We start from the raw sequence: 24,119 nt of genomic DNA on the forward strand, positions 1-24,119 counted from the left end.
CAGGGCTCCCCCTGCCCCCAGCCAGGGGTCAGTCACCTAGCAGCACGCACTGCCGACTCAGCTCCAACTGCCTTCTCTCCCTGGGGTCCCGCTTCAGGATACACTGTGAGGGGAGACTCATCTGAGGCCTCTGCTTACCCGGTAACCTCTGAGGCTGTTGCCTCAGAGGAAGCGTGTCTTCCAGGTAGACCAAGACAGTAGCTGCCGTGCTGGGTGACGCCAGGTGCGTACCCTTCTCTGGGCCTCCGTTCCTTCATCTGTGATATGGAAATTAGTCACTCCTACCTCAAGAGTGGGGGGCATTTAGTGAAAGTGCTCTGTAAACTACAGTTCTGATGAATGTGGATCATCACCTCCCTCCCCACCAGCAGTGCTGCTCTGCCAGCCTGACCGCCCCTCGCCCTGCCCTTTACCTCACTGCTTTTTAACATTCCTGCCCTCCCGCCTGGCTTCTCTGACTCACAGTCACACTGAACTTCGGATCTTGTCAGCGTCTGGGTCAAGTATGGCCAGTCCGTTCCCCCCAGGTATCAACCTTGACTGATGGTGGCTGTCTGCAGCTTGGGGTTGACTCAGTGTGACAGTGATGCAATTGATTAGTAATGTCTGCCAAGGCCACAGGCAGTGGTGCGGAGGCTCACCTGCCACTTAGTTGCCATCTCTGTCTACATGGAGGATGATCTAACTGTGCCTGATGATGGGCTGTCTGATGTAGGTCCTGACCTCACTGCCACATCTTAGCCACAGCTCCTGTGCAGAGCCGCCTAGTTTCTCTCCCACAGGAGCAAGGGTTGTGGAGGAGCAGGTCTTGGATTGGGTGGTCAAATCCTAGAAGTCTGGGTTGGACAACCCTTGGCCTTGAGCTACAGAGTTTGATCCCTGGGTAGTCGTCAGGGAGGCTGCCTCTTGGGAGAAACCCAGGTAGGTTGTCCAAAAACCAGAAAGGTCTTTCCACAGCAGCTGGAGAGGGATGATCTAGGATCCACACCAATAGGATAGAGTAAAGGTGGCACAAATCGGTGTCATTTGTAGAGTAACCACAGTGCTTCTGAGCTGGGGCCTGTGGCCTTGGGTATGGGGATAATCAGTAGACGATAAATTTTTTAAATCATTTCAAGGCCAGGTCTGGTGGCTCACGCCTGTAATCCCAGCACTTTGGGAGGCCGAGGCGGGCAGGTTGCCTGAGGTTAGGAGTTTGAGACCAGCCTGGCCAACATGGTGAAACCCCGTCTCTACTAAAAATACAAAAATTAGCTGGGTGTGGTGGCGGGTGCCTGTAATCCCAGCTACTCAGGAGGCTGAGGCAGGAGAATCGCTTGAACTCGGGAGGCGGAGGTTGCAGTGAGCCGAGATCACGCCACTGCACTCCAGCCTTGGTGAAAGGAAGAGACTCCATCTCAAAAAAAAAAAAAAAAAAGGTCATTTCAAAGTCCAGCTGTCATCAGTTCACCCCTCTGCATAAACCTGGTCCATGACCTTCCATTGCCCTCAAGTTAAAACCCAAATGCCTCAGTCCGGAAGGTTCTTCATGGGCTCTGCTTCCCCAGGCTCCTGGCTCACATCCACCCCACCCTCCACCACCCACAGCACCCAAACCCTGTGGTCTGGGTGATCCCTGAGGCCCCACTCCAGCTCCCTGGCCTGACTGGCTGTCCCTCAGCTCTAGAAGAACCTTTGCACCCAAAAAAACATGTCACTGCTCCCACTTTTCCTTCCAGTCTCTCAGAAGTTTCTTCCTCCAGGAAGCCTTCCTGGCTTAGGTACCCATCCCGTGTGCCCCCACAGCACCCAGTGCTTCTCTACTCGCCACTATGGACCCATGACTTCCTGCATCCCTGCTTCCCCAGACTGTCGGCTCCCCGAGGGCAATTCGCGATCCCCGTTGACCACCAACCCCAAGTTATACCTAGCCCCGTACAACAGGGGTCCCTTCCTTGTTTTTCTTTTTACCGAAATTATTTTGGTACATGTGCCCACTAGCAACATTCAGAAACATCCCTGGTATTCCTCCACATCCCAGTGGCTCCCAGAGGGCTCCTGCCTGCTCGGGAGGCAGCCCCAGGTTCTTTGCCACTGCATTTGCCCAGATGGCTGTGGTCCTGGGGAGGAGCAGCTCTTCCCACCAATAACCTCTGCCACATTCCCATCTGGCTTTGGAGAAGGGAGAGAACCCGCCCTTGATTCTTCCTTCAGAAATACAGCCACACCCCATCCCTTCCCCTCCCCACCCTGCACACACCCATGAGACCAAGCAGGGACGTTTAATAAGGTTTTAACAACATTTCTGGGAAGCAGCAGAAGGGACTCAAAACAAGGACACAACCCACAACTGCTTCCTGAAGCTGCCTCAACCCCACCCATGCAGCACATGCCACACCCAGTTCCTGACGTGGATCTGCATCAGGGTCTAGACCTCCAGACACCACCTGCAGCTCCAGGAGGCTCCACACCTTGGAACTCACTACTCAGAGAAGGAGGAAGGCTCATCTTCCTCCACTCTCATCAGGGGCTTTTCTCTAAATCCTCATTTCTAGGATTAACTTCCTAGCTGTGGGTCGACAGTGCCCAACCAATGGTGAAAACGCTTGAATATCTCCTCTGCTGAGAAGCAGCCATCCAATCAAAATGGTGCGTTTGGGGTGACTTCTGCCACTCCCCCACACTGCCCCCCGCAATATATTGAAGTCCTAACCCTCGGCACTTGAGAATATGGCCTTATTTGGGAATAGGGTTGTTGCGGGTGTAATTCGTTAAGATGAGGTCACAGTGGAGTAGGGTGGACCCTCATCCACCATGACCGGCATCCTTGTAAGGAGACAGTCGTGGGAAGATGTGGGCACAGGGAGAGTGCTACGTGAAGACAGGACTGGGCACAGGGAGAGTGCCACGTGAACACAGGACATGGACACAGGACTGGGCGCAGGGACAGTGCCACGTGAACACAGGACATAGACACAGGGAGAGTGCCACGTGAACACAGGACATAGACACAGGGAGAGTGCCACGTGAACACAGGACATAGACACAGGGAGAGTGCTACGTGAAGACAGGACTGGGCACAGGGAGAGTGCCACGTGAACACAGGACATAGACACAGGGAGAGTGCCACGTGAACACAGGACATAGACACAGGGAGAGTGCCACGTGAACACAGGATATAGACACAGGGAGAGTGCTACGTGAAGACAGGACTGGGCACAGGGAGAGTGCCACGTGAACACAGGACATGGACACAGGACTGGGCGCAGGGACAGTGCCACGTGAAGACAGGACATGGACACAGGGAGAGTGCCACGTGAAGACAGGACTGGACACAGGGACAGTGCCACATGAAGACAGGACTGGGCACAGGGACAGTGCCATGTGAAGACAGGACTGGGCATAGGGACAGTGCTACGTGAAGACAGGACTGGGCACAGGGACAGTGCCACATGAACACAGGACTGGGCGCAGGGACAGTGCCACATGAACGCAGGACATGGACACAGGGAGAGTGCCACGTGAAGACAGGACTGGGCATAGGGACAGTGCCACGTGAAGACAGGACTGGGCATAGGGACAGTGCCACGTGAAGACAGGACTGGGCATAGGGACAGTGCCACGTGAAGACAGGACTGGACACAGGGAGAGTGCCACGTGAAGACAGGACTGGACACAGGGACAGTGCCATGTGAAGACAGGACATGGACACAGGGAGAGTGCCACGTGAAGACAGGACTGGACACAGGGACAGTGCCACGTGAACACAGGACTGGACACAGGGAGAGTGCCACATAAAGACAGGACTGGACACAGGGAGAATGCTACGTGAAGACAGGACTGGACATAGGGATGGTTGTGGGTTTTACTTGGAATATTGTTGTTTTAATGTTCTATTTTCTGAATACATAAAGAGCTCCTTTATCTTAAGCTATCTATAACTCATAACAATTTCGTAGACTATATTCTTGTAAACTAAAATGAACATTTGTGTATTGGTCCATTCTTACACTGCTATAAAGAACTACCTGAGGCCGGGCGCGGTGGCTCAAGCCTGTAATCTCAGCACTTTGGGAGGCCGAGACGGGCGGATCACGAGGTCAGGAGATCGAGACCATCCTGGCTAACACGGTGAAACCCCGTCTCTACTAAAAATACAAAAAACTAGCCGGGCGAGGTGGCGGGCGCCTGTAGTCCCAGCTACTTGGGAGGCTGAGGCAGGAGAATGGCGTAAACCCGGGAGGCGGAGCTTGCAGTGAGCTGAGATCCGGCCACTGCACTCCAGCCCGGGCTACAGAGCAAGACTCCGTCTCAAAAAAAAAAAAAAAAAAAAAAAAAAAAAAGAACTACCTGAGACTGGGTAATTTATGGAGAAAAGAGGTTTAATTGACTCACAGTTTGGCAGGCTGCACAGAAAGCATGGCTAGAAGGCCTCAAGAAACTTACAATCATGGCGGAAGGCCAAGGGGAAGCAAGCATGTCTTACAATGGCGGCAGGAGAGAGTGATGGGGGAAGTGCCACACTCTCTCAAACAAACACACCTTGTGAGAACTCACTCACTATCATGAGAACAGCAAGGGGAGATCTGCCCTCATGATCCAGTCATCTCCCACCAAGCCCCTGTGCTGACATGCAGGAATTACAATTCGACATGAAATTTAAGGTGGGGACACAGAGCCAAACCATATCAATTTGCAAATGGTGCATTTTCCTTATTGCCTGATCATTCCAGAATTTGGAAACTCTTGAGTATTCTTAATTTCATGGCAATATAATTATTTGCACAGGTTCAATAAGAATCTGTCCTCCTTGTTTACCGGACAGAACTGGAAACACTGGTTATGCAACAAAGACCTTTAAGTATTTTGTCATCTACAGATAGTTTTTTTCTTTTACTCTGGTGCTTCCCTGAATGTCATGTCAGAGAATGATGCTCATTTAATCAGCTATGAGCAGATACTTTAAAGAACTAAGGTAGCCGGGCGCGGTGGCTCACGCCTGTAATCCCAGCACTTTGGGAGGCCAAGGAGGGCGGATCACGAGGTCAGGAGATCGAGACCATCCTGGCTAACACGGTGAAACCCCGTCTCTATTAAAAATACAAAAAACTAGCCAGGCGTGGTGGCGGGCGCCTGTAGTCCCAGCTACTCCAGAGGCTGAGGCAGGAGAATGGCGTGAACCCGGGAGGTGGGGCTTGTGAGCCAAGATCGCACCACTGCACTCCAGCCTGGGCGACAGAGGGAGACTCCGTCTCAAAAAAAAAAAAAGAAAAAAGAAAAAAAAAAGAACTAAGGTTGACTTTTTGAGCCAATGTTTACAAAATGCTCTTGGGAAAACTGGCACTGGCTGGAGTACACGGTTTCAGCCACACAGGTGAGTAAGGAAGGTCACTTCCTGACAGTACCAGGAAGCTTAGGATCTTCTGGGGACTCAAGAAAAGAGGAACTTGTCCAAATGTATAGGTACTGCATTTGAAGTATGATGGCAAGTTCTTAGCTTGGCTTCCTAGCCTCAAGAGAATTTTAAAAGCCCAGTCTGAAAGTCCTTATGAAAACTTTCAACAAAGTAAACTTAAGAAGACCTATGTGACAAATTACCATTCTTCATCTATATAAGTAATCAGTCAAGTCTAAAGAGACCAGCCTTATTTTGTGATCAAGAATAACAGGGGTTTTTTTTGTTTTTTCTTGTTTTTTTTTTTTTTTTGAGACAGTCTCACTCTGTCGCCCAGGTTGGAGTGCAGTGGCATGATCTTGGCTCACTGCAACCTCTAGCTCCTGGGTTCAAACGATTCTCCGGCCTCAGCCTCCTGAGTAGCTGGGACTACAGGTACGCACCACCACGCCCATCTAATTTTTTTTTTTTGTAGTAGACACGAGGTTTCACCATGTTGGCCAGGCTGGTATTAAACTCCTGACCTAAAGTGATCCGCTCGCCTCAGCCTCCCAAAGTGCTGGGATGACAGAAGTGAGCAGCTGCACCTGGCCAAGAATAACAGTTCTTTGAGATTATTTTTTATCAAGATGGAAGTGACTATAGAGAGGAATTTTGTGTTTCAGTGGAAATCTATGCACACCCATCTAGGTTATCAGATTCTGGCTCTCGTTACTGCTGTTCATTTTGCACCTTTTTATAAATCACAGGTAACTAATTGATATGCAAACTGTTTTGTCTGGTAAAGATTTAACTGACTTTCACTCTATGGAAAAACCAGTTTTAGTACCTATCTGCAAATTGGACTGGATGCTGTCACCTTGCCTAAATTGTGGATTCTTATCCAATTTTCAATTCTTCCAGATGTCATCAATATCTGGCTATGGTTATCCAAACTAACATTCTTAATTTTCCTACCTCCTGCCTGACTCAGCATCACCAAGAACGGAATGAAGGCTCACCATCTAGAGTCTACGTCAGGACTCCAGGTAGCCTTGCACTGGCCCTTTGTCCAGGATCTGCAGAACCCCCTATAACCTACAGCCCAAAGACTTGATATAAACCTCAAAGGACTCATCACCATGGCAGACCATGCCGGGGCTGAATTATCCCTGCACAGGCCACTGTCTGGACCACTAAGGAAGACCAGCAAAATGCCTGTATATGCATGTCTCTAAATGAGCAGGAACCAAGACTGAACAACACCAAGAGCATCACCATCCTAGCCTGAGCTTCAAGAAACTCAAGAAGCACTGCCGCAAAACCAAAAGGTTTTCCTCCATTGACCACTTGGAATCCAATGAATAGGTTACCCTCAGGCTCTGTGCTTCAATTCAACCTTTGACATGAATATTTCTCTTTTACATTTCAGTCATCCTTCTTTAAAGATGCCGGATTTCTAGCACTCTAAAACAACTGATCTTTGCCACCACCTCTCATCAGATGGCTCAACTGACTGCAAAATCACAACCAACAAGAGCCCTTGGGAAGCCATTTCTTACACCTGCTTTGTCCCTCTAAAGCTTTGTGATCACCTCTTAGTTGTTCAGTAATGAATGATACTCATGAACAAAAGAAGGGACTGACAACAGTGATATCTGCCTGAGCCTCATATGCCTGAAAACAGCAACAGTTAAGAAATTTCCCTATCTTTTTGTGGCTCAGGAAATGGCTAACTGCAAAGTACCGCCCTCCAAGGATAAGACCCATCTCCATCCTTCTGCATGACTTCCATAAGATTTGCAGAAGACACAGATGGCTCCCTTGTCTAAGTGCCCCCATAAAATCCTAGGTCTCCCCACTCTTCTTTGAGACTGTCTTCATTACTCAATATTCTTCCTATTAATTATTCCTCCTTAATTATCCAGTGCATTTTGTCTTTCACGCCAGCTTTCTACAACTTAGGTGGAAGAGGAACCCTAGTTTTATTTTTAATATGAAGAAGATGTAAACGTTTTTCTAGGCCAAGGGGAGAAACATCAGTAAAGAGGGGAAAAGAGGAAAAGTATAGGTGAGAGGAGAGAATGGAATTACTTACACACTCAACAAATGTTGAGTGTCATACCAGCTACTAAGATCAATACAAATGTAAATAATACATAATTTCTTCCCTTAAAGAGCCTACAGCCAAGGAAGGCAATGTGGCATGAACATAAACAACTACAATACAAAGCCATATGCGCTGAGTGTTAGGTTACCAATGTCATCATCTTCCAAAATGAAAAAGAAGCTCTGTGGAATTTCAGTTTGGGTGAGGGGGACAACAAAGAGAACTGGAAAGGGGAGCAGATAGAAGCTGACACAGAAGAAATCTCAAATGATGAGAACTTGGTAACAAAAGTATGCAAGCAGAAGGCCATGGGAGGCATTAAGGACAAAGTTAGTAGTGCAGTTTAGTAGGAATATAAGGTAGGCATAGGGATTTAAGACCCAGTCATGGAAGGACAAGGGCTAGGCCTGATAACATAAGCACTGGTGAAAAAGTAAAGGCTAATAAAGATTTGGGGGTAAATTCCATAGTTGGAACCACATAATAGGACTACTAAGCTAACTGCAGGGTGGAGGACGGACTGATTATAGGGGAGAGTGGCAGTTATAAGGATGACGGAATGAGGTCCTGAATGAGGGAAATGGCAGGGGGAGTGAGTTGGATGCATGAGATTAGAATCCTCTGCAGACAGAACCTGGGCTCAGTGATTGAATGGAGGTCTGTGGGCCTGAATCACTCACTGATGTAATGGTTTTATCTTTAGAAACAGTGAGCCCAGCAAGGTAGTGGGCTGAAAGAAGGAAGACAAGGGCCACCTGGTCAGGGCAAGCAGCAGTGTCTAGGAGGAAGACAGAAATGCATGTTTGGAGGCAGATGCATGGTCAGGAAAGGAGGCAGAGTCTGAGGAGTCAGCCTCCCTTGACTATAAGGCTCTGTGAGGCAAGAAATCATGTATTATTTACCTTTGCTTTTGCCTTAGTATCCGCATGCCATTCAACATTTGTTGAATGTGAAGTCCTGGAAATATATGAGGTGGCCACAGAAGAGCAGAGCCTGAGAAGAGGAACAGCAAAGCAGAAGGTGCCAAAGCCAAACATGGCAGGGAGAGGTGGAGGCATGAGTGTAAGAGACAGAAGAAATCCAGGCAGACACCAGTCATGGATATGAAGGAAGAGGAGAACGCTGACATGCAGGAAGCTCTCAGTGCTTCTTATAGCTGTGTTTGGACCCCAAGGCTCTGAGAACACCACTGTAGGCAGATCCCAGCCTCTTCAGGGTCAGCCATGCTGCCCAAAATTTCTACGTCTGGAATTCCTACTGTGCCTATTAGCTGTTGCTCAAAAACAGCAGAGTTGGCCTCAAAAAAATAACTTTTTGATAGAGAGATGAGGAGAAAAAGCATGTGCCATCATTATTATATCACATATATGACACATAGCGTATATATTTATCACACAGCATATATAGATATACATGATATGCAGCATATATGTTACAGCTGGCCTCCATATCTGTGGGTTCTGCATCCTTGGATTCAACTAATCGTGGGTCAAAAATATTCGGGGGAAAAACTGTACTAAATATGTACAGACTACTTTTTTGTCATTATTCCCTAAACAATACAGTATAACAACTATTTATATAGCGTTTACATTATATAAGGTATTATAAGTAATCTAGAGATGATTCAAACGATACAGGAGGATATACATGGGTTATATGCAAATACTATGCCATTTTGTAGCAGAGACTTGAGCATCTATGGATTTTGATATCCACAAGAGGTCCTGGAACCAGTCCCCCTTGGATACTGAGAGATGGCTGTATATGGGAATAACATATAATGCATATATGTATCTCAGCTGCAAACCTACATTTTCTACTCTGCTTTGTGATGCTGGGGCTGGAACTCTGCAAACCTCATTTCTGCTTTGTGATATGCTTCCCTGTGGGTCTCTGCTAATAGAGGGCACCAGAGGGAGGCTGCAAAGCTGGAGGAGTGAGCAGGGACTTGCGTCTTCTACTCTCTTCTACTCCACTTCTCATAGGCTTCTCCTCCCTGTTCCTGTGTTATAGATGAACAGGTGATAAATGGACTGAGTCCAGATTTGAATTACAGTGGACCCAGGAAATCTGCAGATCCATGCCTGTGGTTCAAACCCCAGTTCCTGAATGGATAATTGGCATAGACATACTGGCAACTGGCTGAATCCCTCCATGCTGGCTTACAGTAGGAAAGGCCAAGTGAAGCTCCTGAGTAGTAATACTGCATCCAGGGGGAACTGCAGAAATCGGTGCTAATATCAAAGACTTGAAAGATGGAGGGGTGGAAGTACCTATCATATCTCCATCTAACTCACCTTTTGGACTGTGAAGAATCTACTTAGATCTTGGGTAATGGCTGTGGATTATCATAAAACTAATCAGGTGTTGTGTCTGACTGCAACTCCTGTTCATGATGTAGTATCTTTACTGGAACAAATCAGCAAAGCCCCTGACACCTGGCATGCACCTACTGGCCTAGAAAATGTTTTTTCCTCTATTCCCCTTGGTAAGAACCATGAGCTTTTACCTGACAGGACCTTCACAGTATTGTGAATTCTCCTCTTCTCTAACATAACACAGAGTGTGGAGATCTTGACATTACACCCATCTGCGAAACTGATGACATTTTTTTTTTTTTTTTTTTTGAGACGGAGTCTCGCTCTGTCACCCGGGCTGGAGTGCAGTGGCCGGATCTCAGCTCACTGCAAGCTCCGCCTCCCAGGTTTACGCCATTCTCCTGCCTCAGCCTCCCGAACAGCTGGGACTACAGGCGCCTGCCACCTCGCCTGGCTAGTTTTTTTTTTTTTTTTGTATTTTTTAGTAGAGATGGGGTTTCACCGTGTTAGCCAGGATGGTCTCGATCTCCTGACCTCGTGATCCGCCCGTCTCAGCCTCCCAAAGTGCTGGGATTACAGGCTTGAGCCACCGCGCCCGGCCAACTGATGACATTTATACTGATTGGATCTGACGAGCAGAAAGGGCAAATAGTTGAGATATCTCAGAGGCATGCGTATAAACAGAAGGTGGGCGATAAACCCCATGGAAATTCAAAGGCTTATGATCTCAAAGCTTCTAGAGATCTAGTGTGGGGAGCATGTTAAGATAGCCTCTCCAGGCCGGGCGTGGTGGCTCACGCCTATCATCCCAGCACTTTGGGAGGCCGAGGCGGGCGGATCACAAGGTCAGGAGATTGAGACCATCCTGGCTAACACGGTGAAACCCCGTCTCTAGTAAAAATACAAAAAAATTAGCCGGGCGCGGTGGCGGCGCCTGTAGTCCCAGCTACTCAGGAGGCTGAGGCAGGAGGATGGCGTGATCCCGGGAGGCGGAGCTTGCAGTGAGCTGAGATCCGGCCACTGCACTCCAATCTGGGCGACAGAGCAAGACTCCGTCTCAAAAAAAAAAAAAAAAAAAAGCCTCTCCAAGGCAAAAGACAAGATGCTGTACTTTGCATCACCTACAACTAAAAAATAAAGAAAATCCTTGGTGGATCCTTCTTGGCATTTGGAGGCAATGCATACCAAACTTCAGTGTGTTATTTCAACCCATTTACTGAGTAACCAGTGTTGAGCAGAGACTAAAGCAGTCTCTTGCTCTGCATCAAGCCCAGGCTGAAGAACAAGCCGTATGACCCCACAGATCCAATGCTAGTACAAGTGCCGGTGACAAACAGGCTGGTCTATGGAGCCTGTGACAAGCACTAATAGGACAATAACAGCACAGAACTCTGGAGTGTGGAGGCAAATCCATGCCCTCTTCTCCAGGTAACTATTATCTATTTGAAAAAGATTCTGCTTTTCTACTGGCCCTCAGTAAAGAATAAACACTGAACCATGAGATATCAAGTAACCTTGTGACCTGAGCGTCCCACCATGAATGTATAGTTATTGACCCACCTAGCCACAGATGAGACCTGTGCAGCAAAAACAGATCAGGCTGGACTCAAGCAGGTCCAGAGAACACAAGTAAGTCAGACTCCTTCGACACTGACTCCGGCTGCATTCCCTCCTCCCCCCTCAATCCTCATCTATGCCTGCTGGGAGTTCCTTTTGACGAGGCAGCTGAGAAGGAAATAATCTGGGCTTGATTTGCAGGCAGTTCTCCACATGTTGGTACCAACAGAAAGTGGATGGCAATATTACAGTCTCACTCGAGTGACACTGGAGGACAGTGATAAACAGAAGACTTCCTATTGAGTAGAACTTGGAGCTGTTTGGTTGTCCACTTTGTCTGAACTCAGAGATGACCAGAAGTACAGATCTGCTGACTAAAGGAAGATTGCTAATTAATGGCTGGATGGTCATGGAGAGAGAAGGGTTGGAACACTGGTGATGAGATCTGGGGAAATGATACAGATAAACTTCTCAGGCCGGGCACAAAGGGAACAGATATTTGGGTCCCAAATATCTGATGTGGATGCTCACTGGAAGGCATGCATTACAGAGGTTTGCAGCAATAGGCTTGTGGTTCATGAAACTCATTGGTCTTACTGGGGATCCCATTATGAAGAGGTCAGTCTGAACAGTGGGATGGCCTACTAGATAATTACCTAGGGCACCAGATGGGAGTCAACACCCTGAAAGAACAGGGTTTTATCTTATAGGAGGCAATACATCCTTCAAACCAAAGACATATACATAGTGCTGTCTCTTCGTGGGCCCAGGAAGCAAGAACGGAAGAGAGAGCAGGTCTTCCCACTGTCACACAGAATGACCAGTCACTTCCATCTCCACAGTTTTGAGCTCTGCTTGCTTGGAAGGTCTTGGTTCCCAAGGGAGGGGTATTTCCACCAGGGACCCAACAATGGCTCCATCAAACTGGAAGCTGAGACTGCCTCCATTTAGACATTTTTGGGTGTCTCATGACATTAAATCAAAAGACAGCAGTGACTTTGTGGGCTGAAGTGACTGACCCCAATTATCAAGGGAAAATTGGGATTATTACCACACAATTGTGGCAGAGGACTAGGTCTGGAACCCAGGGGATTTTCTGGGGCTCCAGTGAACACTTCCAGCAAAAGTTAATGGTGGCTTCTCCCCCTGCCACGTGCATGAATGTTTTCCTCTTTGGCTGTGCATTATTCAGCAGCTTTAGGACTAAACTGCTTAGGAAGAGAGGGAAAAAGACAAGCCTACAGATTTTTGAAATTATTGTCTCTTATTCCAGTTTCCCCTCTCCTTTGCATCTTTTGCTGCTCACCCTTCCCCGTTCTAACTCTCCACTTTTTTTCCATAGGGACCATCTGGTCTAGAATGACTGCTGACCTCATCTGGAGTCAATCTCATTTGGTGCTGGGTATCATCCACATAAGAAGAGTCCCACTCCCCACTGCCCTGGTCTGCTTCTCCACTCTCAGAGAGGGCTCACCATGAGAAGCCCTAGCTTAGATCCTCCAGGACAGGTGCTCCCTGGGGAAGTCTGAACACATGGACCAAGAACCAATTGGGCAAGCCTGGTTTCCACCTTCCTCAGTAATCACTTTAAACCTGACAAGTTATGGGAAAATGGAATGCCTGGCATTGCCAGAGCCTACGACACCCATGTAGGAGCCATCAGACTGTCAACATGACATGACATACAATTCCTCCTCCAAACCAGATCTGGTAAAGAGACTCCCTCTTCCTTGCCTGTTACCACCCATATTTGGCACCTCCTACATGGTCTCTGGGCACTGTGAGCAAGCACACTGTGTGTTCTTTTACAGGCCACTGGATAAGAGGTTTGCAACCAATCAACCCTTTACCTATCACGGAGAGGCCATGAGCTACGATTCAGTTTCTAAGCACAGCAGGCTTGCCCACCACAACCCCGGGAGCCGAGTCACTGCGATTAGAGACTGCCTGAGAGTGGGCTTTGCAGCGGACTGCCAGAATTCGGCTATGGTTCTGCCACTCACCAGCTGTGCGACTTGGGCAAGTTACTTAACCTCTCTGTGCCTCAGTTTTTCCCTGAACTATAGAATACCAGGAATGATGGCCTAGGAGAAAGCTTGAATGTAAGCATTGTTATTATTCTCCCTGCTTGGGGGAGGAGGGGGTGGGCGGAATCAATGCCAAGATGCAAGCAGGACTCAGAATTAACAAATGACACAGAGACAGAGCTGAGAATGGGGGCCAGGGTCCTAATTCTTTTATTTATTTTTTTTTTTTTTTGAGATGGAGTCTCGCTCTGCCGCCCAGGCTGGAGTGCAGGGGCGCCATCTCAGCTCACTGCAACCTCCGCCTCCCAGGTTCACGCCATTCTCCTGCCTCAGCCTCCTGAGTAGCTGGAACTACAGGCGTCCGCCACCACGCCCGGCTCACTTTTTGTACTTTTAGTAGAGACAGGGTTTCACTGTGTTAGCCAGGATGGTCTCGATCTCCTGATCTTGTGATCCACCTGCCTCGGCCTCCCAAAGTGCTGGGATTATAGGCGTGAGCCACTGCGCCCAGCCTTCTTTTAATTAATTAATTTATTTATTTATTTTGAGACAGGGTCTTGCTCTGTCGCCCAGGATATGGAGTGCAGTAGCTCAATCATGGCTTACTGAAGTTTTGAACTCTCCGGCTCAAGAAAACTTCCCACCTCAGTCTCTTGAGTAACTGGGACTAGTGCATGCCACTATGTCTGGCTAATTTTAAAAAAAAATTTTTTTGGAGACAGAGGTCTCACTATGTTACCCAGACCAGTCTTGAACTCCTGGTCTCAAGTGAGCCTCCCGTCTCCTGAGTAACTGGGTTTATAGGCATGTATCAGTGTACCCGCCTGGCTAAAGAGTCCTAATTCTTAATCCTTGGCCTTTCTCTTCAAGTTGCAAGTTGGGGCAGGAAACAGAAGTCAATGCAGGGCAGAGAATTTCTCCTCACATGCCCCTCCCTTTTCATCAGGAGGAAACCTTCCCAGTAGCCTCTGGCACAGTCCCCTTAAAACTCACTAGACAGGACTAGGCTACATGCCCGTCCCTCAGCAGGGGGTGGGTCTCCCTTCCCTGAGAAAGGTGTCTCCCCCAAGTCTTCCACAACACTGTAATTCTAGTGTTAGGAAAAATGGGAGAACAAGTCATCAGTTTTGTAGGCCATTCTTAAACCTGCCCCTTGGCCACCCTACCATCAGGATGCTTCTTCAGCCACCTTCTCTTCAAAAGCACCAGTAAATATAAACAAATCCACTTTCTCCTACAGAGATACTAACCATCCTTGGCTTGAGCTACTGTTTAGTCAGAGTCATGTCATCTATTCCAGTTTCTCAAGGAATCTTCCCCAAACCAAAAGCTCTCTTCCCCAAGAGGAATTCTGGTGCCAACTCATTACAAAAACTAGTAAAAAACTACCTGCATGGTGTGATCCCAACTACTGAAAAATACGTACGGAAAAGGACTAGAAACAAACACACTAAAATGTAAACAGACGACGCTTCTGGTTGATGAGATTATAGATATTCTTTTTCTTCTTTACGCTTTTCTATACTTGCCAACATTTCTACTCTCAATATGTATGCCTTTTCCAGTTAAAAAATACATCTATCAGGTCAGATATTCTGGTTGCCCCTCCAGATCCATCCTTCTCCCTCACGTCCCTGCTTTGCATCCTAGGAAACTACCCCAGGAGGCTGACCTATATGAACTGCATTGGGTCCCTTATCCTCTGGCTTCCAGCAGGCGATAAGAGGCAAGAGAAGAGATGGATGTATTTATTTCCAACCTCCCACTCACCCAGCTCTCTCTGCAGCCTCTCCATGGCTACAGCTCTCCCAGAACCCAGTAACACTGCTCCTTCAGGCCTATGGGTGCAAGGCCTGCGGCAGCCCACAGGGCTCTGAGGGGACAGGTGTGCTTCTGGAGGCTGCAGGGATGGCGCCTGACGGCGAAGGCTCCTCCCGGCTTCACGAGCTCACTGGGGCCTTGCTGAAGCATTGAATTTGTGTCCCGGGAGCTTCAAAGTCCCGTGTTTCCCTTCACTCTGACTAAATTGTCCCTTCACCAATTCTAATGTACCCTTTGAGTCTGCCATCTTTTCGTGCCAAGACGTGAATTAATGCATCTGTTAATAAACCTCTGGAAGACACACCTGTCCACTCAGAGTGGCAGAGACTTGAAAGTGTGTCGATTAACTTAGATGTGCACACTGATATGCATATGTAGCTCTTGGCACCTAAATAGGAACAGAACCTATCCTACAGCCTGCTGATGGCTTCCAGAGTAACTTCCTCCTTAGCTGAAGTGCCACTAGAGGAGGATTTCCAATTCTTGTTTTACTGGAACATAGGCTCCTTGGCATCAAAAATTTCCTTTGAAAAGTGCTACAGGCTACAACCTCTCTGGTCAGCAGTTCTGCAGTATGCTAAAGGTGGATATGAGCATATCCTACAACCCAACAACTCCACTCCTCCAACAGAAATGTGTGCATGTATTAACCAAAAGGCATGTACATTGTTGTATTGTTTACAACAATCCCAAACTATCATATGAAATAGCATTTCAAATGATCTATTACATACAACATGGATGTAATAGATGTTGTATGTAATACATCTATATACTTTCACAATGTTGAAAGAAGCTAGACATGCAAAAATACATAATTCCACCTCTATTAAGTTTAAAAATAGGCAAAACCATCCTATGGTGGTAGAAGTCAGGAAAGAGGTTGTCCTGGAGCAGAAGGATAGTGTGGTAATATTCTATTACCTGTTTGTTGGTTGAACAGGTGTGGGTTCTTTGTGAAAATTCATTATACTATAGGGTTTCTATTGGTACACTTTTATGCATGTACATTATATTTGAATATAAAAGTCTGCATTTTAAAAAGTGTCATGTGTGGAATCCCTGCAAAACAGAGACATCATAGAGCCAAATAATGTCAGGTTTTCTGTGCCTACAGCGGGCTCCGCAGGAGGTAGAAGACTTCTGTCTCTGCCCTCCAGTAACCAGGATTCCAGCCCATGAGATGACTCAGGCCCTCCCTGAGCAAGGCCAGTCCAGGGAAGCAGTAGCAAGAACTCAGAACCAACGCTGCCACCTCCTGCTAGGCCGGGACAGCGAGACAGAATGAGCCCTTCTAGAAAACATCTGGCTCTTTCCCAGTCTTCAACCAGCGGCTGTGCAGCCCTGCAGACTCCCTGTTCTGAGTCTCAGATCCCTCCTCTGGGAACTGAGGAGGATGCCTGAGAAGACAGTCCCAAAGCCTAGTGCTTTAGTTTCCCCGCTTTAAGAATCACCTAAGGGGCCAGGCACAGTGGCTCACGCCTGTAATCCTAGCACTCTGGGAGGCCGAGGCAGGCAGATCACAAGGTCAGGAGCTGGAGACCAGCCTGACCAACATGGTGAAACCCCATCTCTACTAAAAATACAAAAATTAGCCGGGCGTGGTGGCGCATGCCTGTAATCCCAGATACTCAGGAGGCTGAGGCAGGAGAATCGCTTGAACCCAGAAGGCAGAGGTTGTAGTGAGGCAAGATCACACCACTGTACTCCAGCCTGGGTGATAGAGCAAGACTCCATCTCAAAAAAGAAAAAAGGTTTAGACTATATCTTTGTTCTTAAGGTGGTTACTGGTATATTAGCATTCATTCTTATCTTCATATACTATTATAAGCTTCTTAAATTTACCAGTATCTTTCCACAAGTGCTTCAACATGTTGCTTTTTATCTTTTGCTCCCTTATCCCATCCTCATATTGATACTTAGAATTTTAGCTATAGATGGCTATAGACTATATTTGCTTTGAGGTTTTTAAGGTAGCAATAAACTTTATAGATCCTTAACCACTCTCACTTTCTGTATCTCTGTCTACTTCATCTGGACTTGTGTCTGAGTACTTCTAAATGTTTCTTTCAATATAAATGTTTTGTTTTGAGGATTTTGTTTTTTAACATTATAAAAAATTTCAAACACAGAGAAAAAAATGGCAAGACTTGTACAGTGAAGATCCACATCCTATCACTTAGGCTCAAGGTTAGCTGAGATTCTTGAACCTACAAATTTTGTCTTTCACCAAATATAAAAATACTTCAGCCATTATTCACTTAAATATTTTCCTTGGGGGGCCTCCCTCCTCTTGTCCTTGGACTTTAAAAATTATTTGTACATTAGATCTTTTGATATTGCCCTAAGGTGCTATTCATTATTTTCAATCTTATTTTTCTCTTCCCCAGATAACTTGCTTTTGTCTTAAAAGTCAATAACTTGGCCAGGTGCGGTGGCTCATGCCTATAATCCCGGCACTTGGGAGGCCAAGACGGGCGAATCACTTGAGGCCAGGAGTTTGAGACCAGCCTGGCCAAATGGTAAGGCTGGTTAAACCCCATCTCTACTACACCCCGTCTCTACTAAAAATACAAAAATTAGCCAGGCATGGTGGCACACACCTATAATCCCAGCTACTCTAGAGGCTGAGGCAGGAGAATTGCTTGAACCCAGGAGGTGGAGATTGCAGTGAGCGGAGATAGTACCACTGCATTCCAACCTGGGCAACAGAGTAAGACTCTGTCTCAGGAAAAAAAAAAAAAAAAAAAATCAGTAACACTTTTGTAACTTCCAATCTGCTATTAAGCCCATCCACTGAATTTTCTATTTCAAGTATTTAATTTTCCAGTTACAGAATTTCAATTTGGTTTTTTTCTAGTTTGGACTTCTCTTCTGTACTTCTTAGTACTTTCTTCATTATGAGCACTTTCCTTTACATCCTATAGCATAATATTAAGAGTTGCTTTAAATTCCTTGCTTGCTAATTCCAATGTCTGCATCATCTCTGGGTCAGTCTCAATTGATTGCCTTTTCTCTTGAGCATGGGTAATATTTGCCTCTTTATTGAATAATTTTGGATCATATTCTGGACAAATGATATGTTCCAAAAATGTTGGATTCTATAATGTTGCTGAACAATATTGATTACTCATGCTAATAGGCAGATAACTTTACTAGACTCAAACTGCATACTATTTGCCTGCAGTCAAAGGCGGCTGAAATTTCAATTCAATTCTTTTAGCCTTAGCTGGACTGCTGGAAGTCTAACACACACACATGTAGTTTAGGAGCTAAAGGAAGGTTTGGACAGAGTGTGCAGAATATCTCGGGCTCACTCTCTTCTTCCTGTGAGTATCCCCTCACTTTCCAGCTGCAATGGCCAACCCAACCTCTGCTATTTTGTTCTGCAAGCTGGACAGAACAGAGCAGCACATTTCTGAGTTTCAGCTGCTCTGCATGGTACAGGCTATGGTTTGCCCTCAGACTACAAGCCATACAAACAAAATTCACTGTTTCTCTATCCAAGTGTCACCCACTTTCCCATTATCTGTCTGATTCTGTTGCTCTCCAGCAGCTTATGGGAAGTTTTCTATTTTTTATTTATAGTTATTATATGTGCGTGGAATGGTCTGGTAGGAGCTACTTGGCTATTACCAGATGTGGGCCCCTTCTCACTCAATTGAGTCTCAACATTTATATACATCCTTATAATGTCCATCCAAAACAAGATATAGAACATTTCCCCCCGGCTGAAAAAGTCTCTGTACTCCTTTCTGGTTACAGTCTCTCTCAGTCATGCTCTGACTTCTATAAGCGCAGACTAGTTTTGTTCACATTTGGATTTCGTATCAGTGGAGTCATACCATGTAGTGTTTTGGGTCCAGCTTCTGCCATTCTGCCTGCTACTGAGATTCATACAGGTCACTGCATGTCAGTGGTTCATTACCAAATACTGTTCCATTATATGAAAATACTGCAATGTGTATATCCATTTTCCTGTTAAGGGACATTCGGTCTATTTTCAGTTTTGGGCTATTATGAATAAAGCTGCTATGAATATACTTGTAGAAGTCACTACTTTTGTGGACATAAGTTATCATTTCTCTTTTGTATATACATAGGAATGGAACTGCTCAAACAGTTCTTCAAAGTTGTTTACTGTAATAGACTACTACTAGCAATGTCTAAGAGTTCCAGGTGTTCCTTATCCTTGCTAACACTTGATATTATTGTTAGTTTTAGCCATTCTAGTGAGTGTAAAGTGGTAATTTATTGGTTTAATGTTGCATTTTACTCATGACCAGTGATACTGAAAACTCTTTCATGTGCACATTGGCTACTTGGGTATCTTGTTGTGGAATGTCTCTATTTAAATCTGCAAATATTTACTACATTTAAATCGTGATTTGAAGCAATTATTTTATGTATTCTGGTTATGTGTGTGTCCTCGGTCAAATGTGTATTACAAACATTTTATCTGAGTCTGTGGTGTGTCTATTCTTTTTTCACTTTTATTTTAGAGATGCTCTTGCACAGGCTGGAGTGCGGTGGTGACTCATGGTGCCCTGCAGCCTTGAATTCCTGAGCTCAAGAGATACTCCCACCTCAGCCTCCCAAATTGCTAAGATTACAGGCATGAGCCACTGCACTCGGCCTGCTTTTATTATTTTTAATTGGCATGTAATTGTATGTATTTATGGGGTAGAGTACAGTATTTCAAGACATGTATACAATGTGTAATGATCAAATCAGGATAACTGGCATATCCATCACCTCAAAACATTTCTCATTTCTTTATGCTGGGAACATTCAAAATCTGGTTTTCTAAGAATTTGAAAATCTACAATAAATTGTTAATTATAGTCAGCCTATAGTGTCATAGAACACTAGAAGTTATTCATTCCATCTACACTGCCTACTTCTATAAGATCAGCTTTTTTAGCTCCTACCTGTGGGTGAGAACATACAGTATTTTTCTGTCCAGACTTACTTCACTTAACATGTCCTCCAAGTTCATCCATGATGCTGCAAATGGCAGATTTGTTTTTACTAGGTAGTATTTCATTGTGTATATATATCCCATTTTCTTTATCACTTCATCTGCTGATGCACACTTAGGTTGATTCTCTATCTCGGCTGCTGTAATAAACACGGGAGTGCACCCACGAGTCTTTGTGTGTCAGACCTTCTGAAGCTGTGGATGCCTGAGGACATTCTTATAATGTCCTAACATTTAAATTCTATGTTCTGTCCTCCAATGTGTTAAAAACATTAATGACTTCTTGAAGCAAAGATTCATGTTGTGATGTCTCACATTAGTCTGATTCTGCCTCAAACTCTGCGGTGGATGTGGATTTTTCTCTATGGAAGCCTTTAAGATTTTCTGTCTTTTGTTGGCTCAGGTAAAGAGTTAATGATCAAGAACCCAAAAGCAAATGCAACAAGAACAAAAATAAATAGATGGGATTTAATTAAACTAAAAAGCTTCTGCACAGCAAATGAAAAATCAGAGTACACGGACAACCCATAGAATGAGAAAATATTCACAAACTATCCATCCAACAAAGGACCAATAACCAGAATCTACAAGAAACTCAAATCAGCAAGAAGAAAATATGTAATCCCATCACAAAGAGGGCAAGGGACATTACCAGACAATTCTCAAGATATGCAAATGGCTAACAAACATGAAAAAATGCTCAACACCACTAATTATCAGGGAAATGCAAATCGAAGCCAGTGTGAAACCACCTTATTCCTGCAAGAATGGCCATAACTAAAAATTTAAAAATAATAGATGCTGGCACGGATGTGGTGAAAAGGGAACACTTTTACACTGCAGGTGGGAATGTCAACTAGTACAACCGCTATGGAGAACAGTATGGAGAGTCCTTAAAGAACTAAAATTAGAACTACCATTTGATCCAGCAATCCCACTACTGGGTATCTACCCAAAGGAAAAGAGTCATCATATGAAAAAGTCACTTGCACACACATGTCTACAGCAATACAATCTGCAACTGCAAAAATATGGAACCAGCCTAAATGCTCATCAACCAAAGAGCGGATTAAAAAAATGTGGTCTATAACACGGAATACTACTCAGCCATAAAAAGAAGCAAAATAATGGTATTTGCACCAACCTGGATGGAGTTGAAGACCATTATTTTAAGTGAAGTAACTCAGGAATGGAAATCCAAATATTGTATCTTCTCATAAGTGGGAGCTAGCCTATGAGGACACAAAGGTATAAGAATGATATAATTGGGCTGGGCTCGGTGGCTCATGCCTGTAATCCCAGGACTTTGGGAGACTGAGGTGGGCAGATCACTTGAGGTCAGGAGTTCGAGACCAGCCTGGCCAACATGGTGAAACCATATCTACCAAGAATATAAAAATTAGCTGGGTGTGGTGGCAGGCACCTGTAATCCCAGCTACTTGGGAGGCTGAGGCATAAGAATCACTTGAACCTGGGAGGTGGAGCTTGTAGTGAGCCGAAATCATGCCATTGTACTCCAGCCTAGATGACAGTGAGACTCAGTCTCAAAAAAAAAAAAAAAAAAAGAATGACATAATTGACTTTGAGGACTTCGGGGTAAGGGTGAGGGTGGGGGTGATTAAAATACTACACATTGGGTGCAGTGTACACTGCTCAAGTGCCAGGTGCACCAAAATCTCCGAAATCACCACTAAAGAACTTACCCTTGTAACCAAAAACCACCTCTTCCCCAACAACTGATGGAATAAAATTTAAAAGCAAGAAAGATTTTCTGTCTTTGATTATAATGTGTCTAGATGTGGGTTTTCCTTATTGCTCCCAGTTGAGACTCCATGTGAATGCTTTCAAACTGAGGCCTTTCAATTTTCTCTTAATTCTGAGAAATGTTATCCTCCATTATGTAAAAAAATTACTTCCTTGTTTTTTATCTCATTTTCCTTTCATGGTTTTTAAAAATTGAAAAAAGTTTTGAGAGACAGGGTCTCACTATGTTGCCCAGGCTGGAGTGCAGTTGCTACTCACAGGCCTGATCATCGCACCCTACAGGCTCGAACGCCTTCCCGAGTAGCCAGCTTTCCCTTCATGACCCTTAATTGTGCTCTACTGTTTCTACTTCTGTCCTCTATACTTCTTGGCTTTTTTGATGCCTTCTGAGAGAACTCCTAATTCTAATCTTCCAGTTAATTCTTTAGCCATATCCCTTCTACTTTTTATCCCATAATTACCTTGTTTTAGCTATTGTATTTTCTATAACTAATATTTCTGGGTTTTTAAATAACAGTTTCCTGTTGTTTCATATCAATATCTGACCAACTGTAACTCCTTACATATATTAGTCACATATTAACTTATCTCTTCCAATAATTCTGCTTCAGAAAGTATATGTTGTCCACTGTTGCCTTTTGTGAGGTGGCTATCTCCTCAAATGTTTAGTTATTTGTGGGGTGGTGTTGAAGAAGGCCAAGTGGAAAACTAAAACTTCAATCCCGATGAGTGGTAATAAGGCTCCCAACCCCCAATCCTGTTGTGCCATTTAGAGACCATGTGGTTAGCCTGGAAATCTACCCCCGCCTGGCAGTAAGACACACCCCTGTCCCAGCAATTCTCATGCCTCAGCCTCCTGAGTAGCTGGGATTACAGGCGCCCACCACCACACTCAGCTAATTTGTGTATTTTTTCTAGTAGAGACAGGGTTTCACCATGTTGGCCAAGCTGGTCTTGAACTCCTGACCTCAAAGTGATCTGCCCATCTCGGCCTTGCAAAGTGCTGGGATTACAGGCGTGAGCCACTGCACCCGGCCCTTCTCTTGTTTTCTAAATTATATTTGAAGCAAAACTTACAACACTGTCTCATGCGGTTGTCAAAGTACATAGATATACTAGAGGTGGAAGAGGGTAATGTGGATACCAGGAGACTGTGATAAGTTATATAAAGTAGCATTTTAGAGCAACCACTAAAAAACTATACAAGGAGATACAACTCAAACCACTATGCACAAACCAAAATTGTATTCTAAAAAAAGTGTTCAAGTAACCCACTTACGGGCAGGAAAATGAAAACAAAAAATGGAACAGAAAACAAAAACTAAAATGGCCGACTTAAGGCCTAACATTACCTATAATTACATGTAAGAAAACAGTCTAAAAACTCTAATTAAAAGAATGAGAATGGTATAGAAGAAAAATCATACGCTACATGCAGTCTACAAGAAATTCACTTGAAATATAATGACATAGGTAGGGTGAAACCAAAAGAATAAAAAATATATCATGCAAACATTAATCAAAAACACTATACCCATATATATATATAGTGTCAAATAAAGTAGACTTCACGGCAAAGAAAACTGACAGGGACAGAGGGACATTACATAATGATAAAAGCGTCAATCTACCAAAAAGACACAGAAATCCTAAAAGTGTATGTACCAAAAACAGAACTGAAAACTATGTGTAATAAAAACTGAGAGAACTGAAAGGAGATATAGACAATTCCACAATTATAGTTGGAAATTTCAACACCACTCTTTCAACAGTTGACAGAATAACTTGATAGAAAATCAGCAAGGATATACAAGAACTTGACAACCCCATCAACCAACAATTTTATCGACATTTATGGAACACTCCACCCAACAGCAGAACATATTTAAGCACCCACAGAATACATACCAAGATAGATCACCCCTGGGCCATAAACCTCAACAAATTTAAAAGACCACAATGAGATACCACTACACACCTATTAGAATGGCTAAAATAAAAAATAAAAGAGGCCAGGCGCGGTGGCTCACACCTGTAATCCCAGCACTTTGGGAGGCTGAGGCGGGTGGATCACCTGAGGTCAGGAGTTCAAGACCAGCCTGGCCAACATGGTGAAACCCCATCTCTACTAAAAACTTAAAAAAAAAAAAAAAAATTAGCCAGATGTGGTGGCAGGTGCCTGTAA

General features: G+C 45.0%; 1 protein-coding gene across 15 annotated transcripts in view; it reads right to left on the minus strand.

Annotated features, from left to right (window-relative positions):
- Positions 1–24,119, minus strand: part of KANSL3 (KAT8 regulatory NSL complex subunit 3) — an 87,422-nt gene that overhangs the window by 12,891 nt on the left and 50,412 nt on the right. For 8 of the 15 annotated variants that reach the window (XM_073023192.1, XM_073023200.1, XM_073023199.1 and 5 more), the window contains one exon: positions 139–257. The exons of 5 other annotated variants lie outside the window; for them this stretch is intronic. In XM_073023192.1, coding sequence (XP_072879293.1) covers positions 139–257 — 119 coding nt within the window. Of the gene's footprint in view, positions 1–138; positions 258–20,623; positions 21,403–24,119 lie in introns of those variants that run through there. 2 more of the 15 variants (XR_012095443.1, XM_073023197.1) reach the window with 2 other exon arrangements.

The sequence above is a fragment of the Chlorocebus sabaeus genome, chromosome 14 (genome assembly GCF_047675955.1).
Source record: "Chlorocebus sabaeus isolate Y175 chromosome 14, mChlSab1.0.hap1, whole genome shotgun sequence".
NCBI lineage: Eukaryota > Metazoa > Chordata > Mammalia > Primates > Cercopithecidae > Chlorocebus > Chlorocebus sabaeus.